This window comes from Ranitomeya variabilis, chromosome 8 (genome assembly GCF_051348905.1).
Source record: "Ranitomeya variabilis isolate aRanVar5 chromosome 8, aRanVar5.hap1, whole genome shotgun sequence".
NCBI lineage: Eukaryota > Metazoa > Chordata > Amphibia > Anura > Dendrobatidae > Ranitomeya > Ranitomeya variabilis.
Genome location: NC_135239.1, coordinates 19,855,067 through 19,868,334, shown reverse-complemented (window position 1 = coordinate 19,868,334; position 13,268 = coordinate 19,855,067). Strand labels below are relative to the sequence as shown.

Here is a 13,268-nt window from a genome sequence, read left to right as displayed (position 1 = left end):
TGTGCCTGCAATATTAATTCCCTCCCAACATATGACATGCATGCGGTTTCAGGAGTTGAGCCTGCTCTGTGCACTGTTGGTGCTGTCTGTGTTATGCATCTGACGCCTGCCTCCAACAGCACTGATCAGACCTAGTTCCGATCACTGCTGCATTTAAGTGGTTAGGTCCTAGGGTAAGGTCTGTTATTGCACCCATCTCTACTAAATTTCCCTCCTCCCCTTTACCTGAGTGCTGCATTTGCCATCTTTGTACTTTGATGACACCCAGTCAGTGGCGAGATCATAACTTTCACTGTATGTTGAAGCATCTGCTATCACAGGTTCAAGGCGGCTAGAATTACTAAAAAAAACAAAAACGTAAAAAGTAAAAAAGTTACTTTTTTTCAAAGAAATATTAAGAAAAAAATATCAGCATTTAAAAATCGCTCTATCATAATGTATAACATTATTTAACCCATGCAGTGCATTATAAAAATAAACACCCAGAGTCGAACTGACAAAGCTGCCTTTTTTTTTTTTTTTTAGTCACAGACCTCACGGTTACTTCCTGAAAACAATGCAATTAAAGCAATCAATTAGGAATAAATAAAAAAATCTATAGCTTGTTGAACAAAAAAAGTCTTCATAAGGTGTCCAAATTTTTTTTTAAAAAAAGTAAAAATAAAGTTCTAGCCTGTATTTTATTCCCCCATCTTCAGTATGTTATATGGTAAAGAGTTAGCATTCAGAACAACAGTTTTTTGGGAACAGGAGAAGTAAAAAAAGCAAACTGCCAAAAAACAAAAACTGTCTCAGATGGGGAAGCGGTCAAGACCTTATTCTACATTACGTGCACAAGATACTGATTTAATTTATAAGTCAGAATTGATCTTTTTTTCTGAATTGGCCGAGTCACTGATAAACCCTTTGTATCTCTCTTAGGAGGAACCTGGCATCACTGCGTCCAGTATGACGGAAGATGCCAGCTTGAACGAATTTATGAAAGACTTTACTGACCCCGAGATGAAACCAAGTGTGAGTATCGTGCGTCCTTTCTGTGCCTCTTTAGTGAGATCGCCATTGATTTTACATCAGTTGGAAAAAAAAAAACACATTTTATACCTGAGCTAATTCTCATTCCAAACACATCTGAAAGTGGCGTGTACGTGATTGAACGACCTTCGTTATTGAATATTATGCAGCCTTGAAACATGATGGCAAGAACCGAAAAATGTGTTCTCAATAATTGAAATACCTGCACAGCTCTGCAATAAATCATGAAATGTTACATATTCATCGTAGCAACAAAGGCAGAAAAAGAGAAAAAAACATCTAAATATGTAATAAGGTGTGGACATGTAGTAAAGGTTTTTCAGCATTTTTTTTCCTTCTGAAATGTAGAAAATGAAATCAGTATAAAGAAAGTTAATATTTACATGATAAAACTCATGTTATCTAGCATTAATGGTATCTGATAGACTCGATTATCCAGTGGAATGCTGACTTGTTAATACACTGCATATATATATATTCAGTATAAATTGCAAGTTTAGTACTCCATCCGATAATCCAGAATTTGATAATCCAGAGTCTATCAAAGCACATTAAGGCCTTTTTTAGCTGATCCCCATGAGAAACTAAGATAGTTAGAGTTGGAAAACGGAATTTCCGAAATGAATCATTTTTCAGAATTCAGGTGTCTTAGTTTGAGAAATGGATACTTTTTCTTTAGTGTTTTGATACATCCCTTTATATATAGATATAAAACAACTTTTCAAGTGTTTGTTGCAAAAAACGTTCACTATTTTGTGGCTTCAGCTCCTATACTGACTTATGTGTTTGTGAAGAACGAGAACAAACAAATCCTGTGTTTAGACTCACCCTGCATTTCACACTTCCTGGTTAACAAGAACGATTGCAAAGTAAGACGACACAGGGTTTATTTGTAGTCTGTTACTATGGAGACACATAGGTCTGAATAAGAACTGTAAGCCTAAAATGGTATGAGATTTGCAATCATGGCTATGTGGAGTCATTTAATTTTTATTATAAAGTGAGAAATTATTCCAAACATTTATTGATCCCTAAAATGCACCTTTAGTCACATACAGTATGTGATCGCTTCATGCATTTAGATTCCAGACAAGTAAAATAAAAAATAAAAAAATCCAAGAGACGTGTGTGTGTGTGTGTGTGTGTGTGTGTGTGTGTGTGTGACAGAAGGAAGCAATTACAGCATCCAATAATGTCACTAATGAGCCCTGGAGGAGGCCAGCTCACTATCTGGCGGTATGCAAGGTGAGAGCGCAGCTCTGCATCAAAGGATGGCGGCGGCCTCTCCCCCAGGACCTGTCACTCTCAGTAGATGACTGCTGATTAGGGTTGAGCGAAACGGGTCGATCATTTTCAAAAGTCGCCGACTTTTGGCTAAGTCGGCGTCTCATGAAACCCGATCCGACCCCTGTGCTTGTCGGCCATGCGGTACGCGACTTTCGCGCCAAAGTCGCGTTTCAATGACGCGAAAAGCGCCATTTCTCAGCCAATGAAGGTGAACGCAGAGTGTGGGCAGCGTGATGACATAGATCCTGGTCCCCACCATCTTAGAGAAGGGCATTGCAGTGATTGGCTTGCTGTCTGCGGCGTCACAGGGGCTATAAAGGGGCGTTCCCGCCGACCGCCATCTTACTGCTGCTGATCTGAGCTTAGGGAGAGGTTGCTGCCGCTTCGTCAGAAGCAGGGAGAGCGTTAGGCAGGGTCCACTAACCACCAAACCGCTTGTGCTGCAGCGATTTCCACTGTCCAACACCACCTTCGGTGTGCAGGGACTGTGGAAGCTATTTTTTTTTTTTTTCCCCTCAGCGCTGTAGCTCATTGGGCTGCCCTAGAAGGCTCCGTGATAGCTGTATTGCTGTGTGTACGCCACTGTGGAAACCAACTGCTTTTTTCAAAGCACATATCCTCTTGTTCCTTTCTGCACAGCTATCTTTTTTGTTTGTCCACACTTTTTATTTAATTTGTGCATCAGTCCACTCCTATTGCTGCCTGCCATACCTGGCTTACATTACTGCAGGGAGATAGTAATTGTAGGACAGTCCCTGTTTTTTTTTTTTTTTGTGGGAGATTAAGATTGGCATTTCTGCTACAGTGCCATCCCTGTGTGTGCCATCTCTCACTGAGTGGGCCATAGAAAGCCTATTTATTTTTTCCGTGATTTGTGTTCTAAATTCTACCTCAACACAAAAACACTACATCAATCAGTGGTAGAAAAATATTGGCCTCAGTCAGGGCTTGTGTGCCACTGCTGTGTGTGCTATCTCTCATTCAGTGGGCTATAGAAAGCCTATTTATTTATTTATTTTTTTTCTTATTATTTGGTTTCTAAAGTCTCCCTGAAAAAAAAAAAAAAAAAAAAAAAACAGTGGGAGAGTAATATTGCCCTTTCAGCTTGTGTGCCAGTCTTGACTCCTGGGTGTGCCACCTCTCTCTCATTCAGTGGGCCATAGAAAGCCTATTTATTTTTTTGGTTTTTTTAATATTATTTGGTTTCTAAAGTCTCCCTGAAAATAAAAAAAAAAAACTTAAAAAAACAGTGGGAGAGTAATATTGCCCTTTCAGCTTGTGTGCCAGTCTTGACTCCTGGGTGTGCCACCTCTCTCATTCAGTGGGCCATAGAAAGCCTATTTATTTTTTTAAAAAAATATTATTGGGTTTCTAAAGTCTCCCTTAAAAAACAAAAAATACATAAAAAAACAGTGGGAGAGTAATATTGCCCTTTCAGCTTGTGTGCCAGTCTTGACTCCTGGGTGTGCCACCTCTCTCATTCAGTGGGCCATAGAAAGGCTATTTATTTTTTTGGTTTTTTTAATATTATTTGGTTTCTAAAGTCTCCCTGAAAAAAAAAAATAAATAAATTAGGTGGGAGATTAATATTGACATTAGTGCTTGAGTGACAGTCCTGCGTGTGTGTCATCTCTGTGATTTTGTGCCACAGAAAACAGAGTGTGTAACATTGTGCCTGATTTTCCTTGTGGTCTCACCAACCTGTTAAGGGATATTGAAATCATACTGAAGTTATAGCTCACCGTGTAAGTTGTTTGACAGCAACAAATAAAGTTACTTTGGTTAAGATTTTAAAACAATGAGGAAGTCTGGTGCAAGAGGTCGTCGTGGGCGTTCATTGTCAGCTGGTAATGATGGTAGTGGTAGTGGAGCATCAGGTGGTCGTGGGGATAAAAATATTCCACCTAAGTCTGGAGCTGTGGAGCCAGTTTCGTCGTCAGGCTACACAAGGCCTCGAACGCTCTCTTTTCTGGGAGTAGGAAAACCGCTTTTAAAGGCGGAGCAGCAACAGCAAGTTTTGGCTTACATTGCAGACTCAGCCTCTAGCTCTTTTGCCTCCTCTTCCGAAACTGGTAAATGTAAAAGCAGCGCGTCGCTTGTGGATGTTCACGGTCAGGGACAAGTCGCTTCCTTGTCCTCCTCAGCAAAAACTACAACAAGAGAGAAGGATGCAGCAGGCGACACAACGGGTCACTCCATGGAGCTCTTTACACATACCGTCCCTGGCTTAGAAAGTGAAACATTTAACAGGCCATGCCCATTACAAGTAGATTCTGACATGGAGTGCACTGATGCACAGCCACAGCCAGAGTACTATGCTGCTCCTTTGACTCAGACCACCACATTGCCCTCTCAGGGTACAGATCCACAATCAGACCCTGATGAGACTATGTTGCCCCGCCACGAACGCTATACCACCGACCGACACAGTGACACAGACGAAGTTGCACACGAGCTCGAAGAGGAGGTAATAGATGACCCAGTTATTGACCCCGATTGGCAGCCATTGGGGGAACAGGGTGCAGGCGGCAGTAGTTCAGAAGCGGAGGTGGAGGAGGGGCCGCAGCAGGCATCAACATCGCAACAGGTTCCATCTGCCGGGCCCGTATCTGGCCCAAAACGCGTGTCAAAGCCAAAACCTGTTGGAGGACAGCGTGGCCATCCGGTTAAAGCTCAGTCTGCAATCCCTGAAAAGGGATCCGAGTCTAGGAAGAGTGCAGTCTGGCATTTTTTTAAACAACATCCAACTGATCAGTGCAAAGTCATCTGTCAAAAATGTTCAACTAGCTTAAGCAGAGGTCAGAATCTGAAAAGTCTAAATACTAGTTGCATGCATAGACACTTAACCACCATGCATTTTCAAGCCTGGACTAACTACCAAACGTCCCTTAAGGTTGTAGCACCCTCGGCCAATGAAGCTAGTCAGCAACGCAACATCCCTTCCGTCACTGTAAGGCCACCATTTTCCGCACCACCGGCAGTATCTGTGCAGGTTTCTTTGCCAGCCAAAAGCAGTCAGGGTCAGGGAACCACCAGTTTTGTAGGAGGAAATATTGCATCTAGGGCACCGGCGGAAACAATACCGTCTCCAACCGTCTCTCAGTCTGCCATGTACACCGGCACACCCGAAAGTTCCACGATCTCCAGCTCTCCAGTCCAGCTCACCCTACATGAGACTATGGTTAGAAAAAGGAAGTACTTATCCTCGCATCCGCGTACACAGGGTTTTAACGCCCACATAGCTAGACTAATCTCGTTAGAGATGATGCCCTACCGGTTAGTTGAAAGCGAAGCTTTCAAAGCCCTGATGGAGTACGCTGAACCACGATACGAGCTACCCAGTCGACACTTTTTTTCCAGAAAAGCCATCCCAGCCCTGCACCAGCATGTTAAACAGCGCATCGTCCATGCACTCAGGCAATCTGTGAGTACAAAGGTGCACCTGACTACAGATGCATGGACCAGTAGGCATGGCCAGGGACGTTATGTGTCCATCACGGCACACTGGGTGAATGTGGTGGATGCAGGGTCCACAGGCGACATCAATTTAGGGACAGTTGTGCCTAGCCCACGGTCTAGGAAACAGTTGGCTGTAGGCGTTCGCACCCCCTCCTCCTCCTCCTCCTCGTCCTCCTGCAGAAGCTACAGCTCTTCCACAGAACGCAGTCTGCCAACCACTCCATCGGCAGATGACACTGTTGCACACCAGTTGTCCCATTATGGGCCAGCTACTGCCAAGCGTCAGCAGGCTGTATTGGCTATGAAGTGTTTGGGCGACAACAGACACACCGCGGAAGTTCTGTCCGAGTTCTTGCAACAAGAAACGCAGTCGTGGCTGGGCACAGTAGATCTTGAGGCAGGCAAGGTAGTGAGTGATAACGGAAGGAATTTCATGGCTGCCATCTCCCTTTCCCAACTGAAACACATTCCTTGCCTGGCTCACACCTTAAACCTGGTGGTGCAGTGCTTATTGAAAACTTATCCTGGGTTCTCCGACCTGCTCCTCAAAGTGCGTGCACTTTGCTCACATATCCGACGTTCGCCTGTACACGCCAGCCGTATGCAGACCTATCAGCGGTCTTTGAACCTTCCCCAGCATCGCCTCATCATAGACGTTGCAACAAGGTGGAACTCAACACTGCACATGCTTCAGAGACTGTGCGAACAGAGGCGTGCTGTTATTTATTTGTGGGAGGATACACGGGCAGGCAGTAGGATGGCAGACATGGAGTTGTCAGGTGTGCAGTGGTCTAAGATACAAGACATGTGTCAAGTCCTTCAGTGTTTTGAGGAATGCACACGGCTGGTTAGTGCAGACAACGCCGTAATAAGCATGAGCATCCCCCTAATGCGTCTGCTGATGCAAAGTTTGACGCACATAAAGGAGCAGGCGTCTGCACCAGAGGAAGAGGAAAGCCTTGATGACAGTCAGCCATTGTCTGGTCAGGGCAGTGTACAGGACGAGGTAGCGGGCGAAGAGGAGGTGGAGGACGAGGAGGATGATGGGGATGAGTATATTTTTAATGCCGAACCTTTCCCGGGGGCACAGGAAATTGGTTGCGTGTCACGGCCGGGTTCTGGTTTTTTGAGGGACACAAGTGACGTAGATTTGCCTGCAACTGCCCCTCAACCAATCACAACCGGAGATTTGACAACTGGAACTTTGGCCCACATGGCGGATTATGCCTTATGTATCCTAAAAAGGGACACACGCATTACGAAAATGATGAACGATGACGATTACTGGTTGGCCTGCCTCCTTGATCCACGCTATAAAGGCAAATTGCAAAATATTATGCCACATGAGAACTTGGAACTAATATTAGCAACCAAACAATCAACTCTTGTTGACCGTTTGCTTCAGGCATTCCCAGCACACAGCGCACGTGATCGTTCTCACACGAGCTCCAGGGGGCAGCAGACTAGGAGTGTTAGGGGTGCACACATCAGAAGTGGCGTTGGACAGAGGGGTTTTCTGACCAGGTTGTGGAGTGATTTTGCTATGACCGCAGACAGGACAGGTACTGCTGCATCAATTGAAAGTGACAGGAGACAACATTTGTCCAGTATGGTTACTAACTATTTTTCATCCCTTATCGATGTTCTCCCTCAACCGTCATTCCCATTTGATTACTGGGCCTCCAAATTAGACACCTGGCCAGAATTGGCAGAATATGCATTGCAGGAGCTTGCTTGCCCGGCAGCAAGTGTCCTATCAGAAAGAGTATTCAGTGCTGCAGGTTCAATATTAACCGAAAAAAGGACTCGTCTGGCTACCCAAAATGTTGACGATCTAACATTCATTAAAATGAACCACAACTGGATTTCGAAATCTTTTGCCCCACCTTGCCCGGCCGACACCTAGCTTTCCTATGAAAAGCTCTTGCCTGTGAATTACTTTTCTAATGTCTAATTTGCTGCAGCTGATTGTACAGCATACGACATGTTTACACCTCCCTAAATGGCAAAACTCCCCACACGGGGCCGTGGTATCGCGACTTGGCGCAAGCACCCGTGAGACTGCTGTTTGTCTGAAGAGGTGGGTGTGCTCGCTTTTGGTTGACGGCATTGCTACTGGGTCTCTCATAGTACAATGTAGTGTCTCTGGCGGTGGTGGTGCGCACCCAACGTCAGACACACCGTTGTAACATGAGGGGCCCTGGGGCGGTCCCGCCGGCCTCAAGAGAGTTCCCCCCTACCCCAGCTCAAAATGTGCTCTACCACGTGCAAAATTATGTCGCACAGCTCCACCAATCTTTAGTCTATTCGCTGACATCATTCAATGTCTGGCACTGACAATACAAATTTGTAGACATCTATGATGCAACTTAAAGTAGTCTGTGTCTGTGTCCTATATTGGCACCATTAAATAGTTACTGCCAAATTACTATGTCAGAAACACAGCAGATGAGCCCACCCCTGTACCTAAGTATGCCACCTTTTTTTTTGTTTTGGTTGTTTTGCGAGACATTAACATCTATTTATATTTTGGGAGTACTGGGACAGACACTCCTTGCACTACTCCTCCACTCACCACCAAGCTGCCTGTGTATCCATGTAACCGCTGTAAAGCTGCCATGAGCCTATTGTTTGTTATTTTAGGCCTTTGATAGCCTGTCTGCGGTCCCTACTTTAAATACTCCTCCACTCATCACCAGCTGCCTGCCCGTGTATCCATGTAACCGCTGTAAAGCTGCCATGAGCCTATTGTTTGTTATTTTAGGCCTTTGATAGCCTGTCTGCGGTCCCTACTTTAAATACTCCTCCACTCACCACCAAGCTGCCTGCCCGTGTATCCATGTAACCGCTGTAAAGCTGCCATGAGCCTATTGTTTGTTATTTTAGGCCTTTGATAGCCTGTCTGCGGTCCCTACTTTAAATACTCCTCCACTCACCACCAAGCTGCCTGTGTATCCATGTAACCGCTGTAAAGCTGCCATGAGCCTATTGTTTGTTATTTTAGGCCTTTGATAGCCTGTCTGCGGTCCCTACTTTAAATACTCCTCCACTCACCACCAAGCTGCCTGTGTATCCATGTAACCGCTGTAAAGCTGCCATGAGCCTATTGTTTGTTATTTTAGGCCTTTGATAGCCTGTCTGCGGTCCCTACTTTAAATACTCCTCCACTCACCACCAAGCTGCCTGCCCGTGTATCCATGTAACCGCTGTAAAACTGCCATGAGCCTATTGTTTGTTATTTTAGGCCTTTGATAGCCTGTCTGCGGTCCCTACTTTAAATACTCCTCCACTCATCACCAAGCTGCCTGTGTATCCATGTAACCGCTGTAAAGCTGCCATGAGCCTATTGTTTGTTATTTTAGGCCTTTGATAGCCTGTCTGCGGTCCCTACTTTAAATACTCCTCCACTCACCACCAAGCTGCCTGTGTATCCATGTAACCGCTGTAAAGCTGCCATGAGCCTATTGTTTGTTATTTTAGGCCTTTGATAGCCTGTCTGCGGTCCCTACTTTAAATACTCCTCCACTCACCACCAAGCTGCCTGTGTATCCATGTAACCGCTGTAAAGCTGCCATGAGCCTATTGTTTGTTATTTTAGGCCTTTGATAGCCTGTCTGCGGTCCCTACTTTAAATACTCCTCCACTCACCACCAAGCTGCCCGTGTATCCATGTAACCGCTGTAAAACTGCCATGAGCCTATTGTTTGTTATTTTAGGCCTTCGAAGCCTGTCTGCGGTCCCTCCTTCCACTAGGCCTCCACTGACCAGACCACTGCTGCCCGTGTACCCCTGGAACCAATTTTAAAGTGCCTACAGCCAGCCCATTTTATTGTGTTAGGCCTTCGAAGCCTGTCTGCGGTCCCTCCTTCCACTAGGCCTCCACTGACCAGACCACTGCTGCCCGTGTACCCCTGGAACCAATTTTAAAGTGCCTACAGCCAGCCCATTTTATTGTGTTAGGCCTTCGAAGCCTGTCTGCGGTCCCTCCTTCCACTAGGCCTCCACTGACCAGACCACTGCTGCCCGTGTACCCCTGGAACCAATTTTAAAGTGCCTACAGCCAGCCCATTTTATTGTGTTAGGCCTTCGAAGCCTGTCTGCGGTCCCTCCTTCCACTAGGCCTCCACTCACCTGACCACTGCTGCCCCGTGTACCCCTGGAACCAATAATAAAGTGCCTACAGCCAGCCCATTTTATTATGTTAGGCCTTTGAAGCCTGTCTGCGGTCCCTCCTTCCACTAGGCCTCCACTGACCAGACCACTGCTGCCCGTGTACCCCTGGAACCAATAATAAAGTGCCTACCGCCAACCCATTTTATTATGTTAGGCCTTCGAAGCCTGTCTAAGGTCCCTCCTTCCACTAGGCCTCCACTCACCTGACCACTGCTGCCCGTGTACCCCTGGAACCAATAATAAAGTGCCTAGAGCCTATTTTTTTTATTTAATTTAATATTAATAAAGCCAGGATGAACTACGATATACCACGCTATGAGCTACCCAGTTGACAATTATTTTGCGAGAAAAGCCATCCCACCCCTCCACCTGCATGTTAAAGACCGCATTGTCCTTGCATTCTGTCAATTTGTCAGTCCAAAGGTATACCTGACAACAGACACATGGACCTGTAGGCCTGGCCACGGAAGGTTACGTGTCCTTTGTGGCTAAATGGGTTAATGTATTGGATGCATGGTCCACACAGGGGACAGCCTGCAAAGTCTGTCTGCAGTCCCTAGTTCAAGTTGTCCTCAACTGAATAAAGCTGAGCTTCTACCTTCTGGCTCTGATTAACTGCTGTTTTTAAAAAAATTGGCTGTTCCGTCCTTCTAAAGGTGTCTGCCCCTGCCTGGTGTTGTCCTCAACTGAATAAAGCTGAGCTTCAACCTTCAGTTCCAAACATACAACAGAAAACTGGTACAATACAAAAAGTGGCCTCCAGCTACAAAAACTTTCTCCTACAAGTAGTTAACTGACAGTTTTTTTTCCAGTGAAAACACAGATATGGCATCCAACGAGTGTTGTCCTGTCTCGTCTTCTTTATATTATTGCCAAGAAGCTGCAACTGAATAAAGCTGAGCTTCAACCTTCAGTTCCAAATTACCATTTTTAAAAAAGCAATTGGCTGTTCCGGCCTACTAAAGGTGTCTGTCTGCCCCTGCCTGGTGTTGTCCTCAACTGAATAAAGCTGAGCTTCAACCTTCTGTTCCAAATTACCATTTTTAAAAATGCAATTGGCTGTTCCGGCCTACTAAAGGTGAATGTCTGCCCCTGCCTGGTGTTGTCCTCAACTGAATAAAGCTGAGCTTCTACCTTCAGTTCCAAATTACCATTTTTAAAAATGCCATTGGCTGTTCCGGCCTACTAAAGGTGTCTGTCTGCCCCTGCCTGGTGTTGTCCTCAACTGAATAAAGCTGAGCTTCTACCTTCTGCCTCTTACTAACTGCTGTTTTTTTAAAAAATTGGCTGTTCCGGCCTACTAAAGGTGTCTGTCTGCCCCTGCCTGGTGTTGTCCTCAACTGAATAAAGCTGAGCTTCAACCTTCTGTTCCAAATTACCATTTTTAAAAATGCAATTGGCTGTTCCGGCCTACTAAAGGTGTCTGTCTGCCCCTGCCTGGTGTTGTCCTCAACTGAATAAAGCTGAGCCTCAACCTTCTGTTCCAAATGACCATTTTTAAAAATGCAATTGGCTGTTCCGGCCTACTAAAGGTGAATGTCTGCCCCTGCCTGGTGTTGTCCTCAACTGAATAAAGCTGAGCTTCAACCTTCAGTTCCAAATTACCATTTTTAAAAATGCCATTGGCTGTTCCGGCCTACTAAAGGTGTCTGTCTGCCCCTGCCTGGTGTTGTCCTCAACTGAATAAAGCTGAGCCTCTACCTTCTGTTCCAAATTACCATTTTTAAAAATGCAATTGGCTGTTCCGGCCTACTAAAGGTGTCTGTCTGCCCCTGCCTGGTGTTGTCCTCAACTGAATAAAGCTGAGCCTCAACCTTCTGTTCCAAATTACCATTTTTAAAAATGCAATTGGCTGTTCCGGCCTACTAAAGGTGAATGTCTGCCCCTGCCTGGTGTTGTCCTCAACTGAATAAAGCTGAGCTTCAACCTTCAGTTCCAAATTACCATTTTTAAAAATGCCATTGGCTGTTCCGGCCTACTAAAGGTGTCTGTCTGCCCCTGCCTGGTGTTGTCCTCAACTGAATAAAGCTGAGCTTCAACCTTCTGTTCCAAATTACCATTTTTAAAAATGCAATTGGCTGTTCCGGCCTACTAAAGGTGTCTGTCTGCCCCTGCCTGGTGTTGTCCTCAACTGAATAAAGCTGAGCCTCAACCTTCTGTTCCAAATTACCATTTTTAAAAATGCAATTGGCTGTTCCGGCCTACTAAAGGTGAATGTCTGCCCCTGCCTGGTGTTGTCCTCAACTGAATAAAGCTGAGCTTCAACCTTCAGTTCCAAATTACCATTTTTAAAAATGCCATTGGCTGTTCCGGCCTACTAAAGGTGTCTGTCTGCCCCTGCCTGGTGTTGTCCTCAACTGAATAAAGCTGAGCTTCTACCTTCTGTTCCAAATTACCATTTTTAAAAATGCAATTGGCTGTTCCGGCCTACTAAAGGTGTCTGTCTGCCCCTGCCTGGTGTTGTCCTCAACTGAATAAAGCTGAGCCTCAACCTTCTGTTCCAAATTACCATTTTTAAAAATGCAATTGGCTGTTCCGGCCTACTAAAGGTGAATGTCTGCCCCTGCCTGGTGTTGTCCTCAACTGAATAAAGCTGAGCTTCAACCTTCAGTTCCAAATTACCATTTTTAAAAATGCCATTGGCTGTTCCGGCCTACTAAAGGTGTCTGTCTGCCCCTGCCTGGTGTTGTCCTCAACTGAATAAAGCTGAGCTTCAACCTTCTGTTCCAAATTACCATTTTTAAAAATGCAATTGGCTGTTCCGGCCTACTAAAGGTGTCTGTCTGCCCCTGCCTGGTGTTGTCCTCAACTGAATAAAGCTGAGCCTCAACCTTCTGTTCCAAATTACCATTTTTAAAAATGCAATTGGCTGTTCCGGCCTACTAAAGGTGAATGTCTGCCCCTGCCTGGTGTTGTCCTCAACTGAATAAAGCTGAGCTTCAACCTTCAGTTCCAAATTACCATTTTTAAAAATGCCATTGGCTGTTCCGGCCTACTAAAGGTGTCTGTCTGCCCCTGCCTGGTGTTGTCCTCAACTGAATAAAGCTGAGCTTCTACCTTCTGCCTCTTACTAACTGCTGTTTTTTTTAAAAATTGGCTGTTCCGGCCTACTAAAGGTGTCTGTCTGCCCCTGCCTGGTGTTGTCCTCAACTGAATAAAGCTGAGCTTCAACCTTCTGTTCCAAATTACCATTTTTAAAAATGCAATTGGCTGTTCCGGCCTACTAAAGGTGTCTGTCTGCCCCTGCCTGGTGTTGTCCTCAACTGAATAAAGCTGAGCCTCAACCTTCTGTTCCAAATTACCATTTTTAAAAATGC

At 45.2% G+C, this 13,268-nt stretch overlaps 1 protein-coding gene across 2 annotated transcripts in view; it reads left to right on the top strand.

The window, feature by feature from the left end:
* PATJ (PATJ crumbs cell polarity complex component) overlaps positions 1–13,268 on the top strand; it is a 208,714-nt gene that overhangs the window by 154,565 nt on the left and 40,881 nt on the right. For both annotated transcript variants that reach the window (XM_077277129.1, XM_077277128.1), the window contains one exon: positions 922–1,014. In XM_077277129.1, coding sequence (XP_077133244.1) covers positions 922–1,014 — 93 coding nt within the window. The remainder of the gene's footprint in view (positions 1–921; positions 1,015–13,268) is intronic.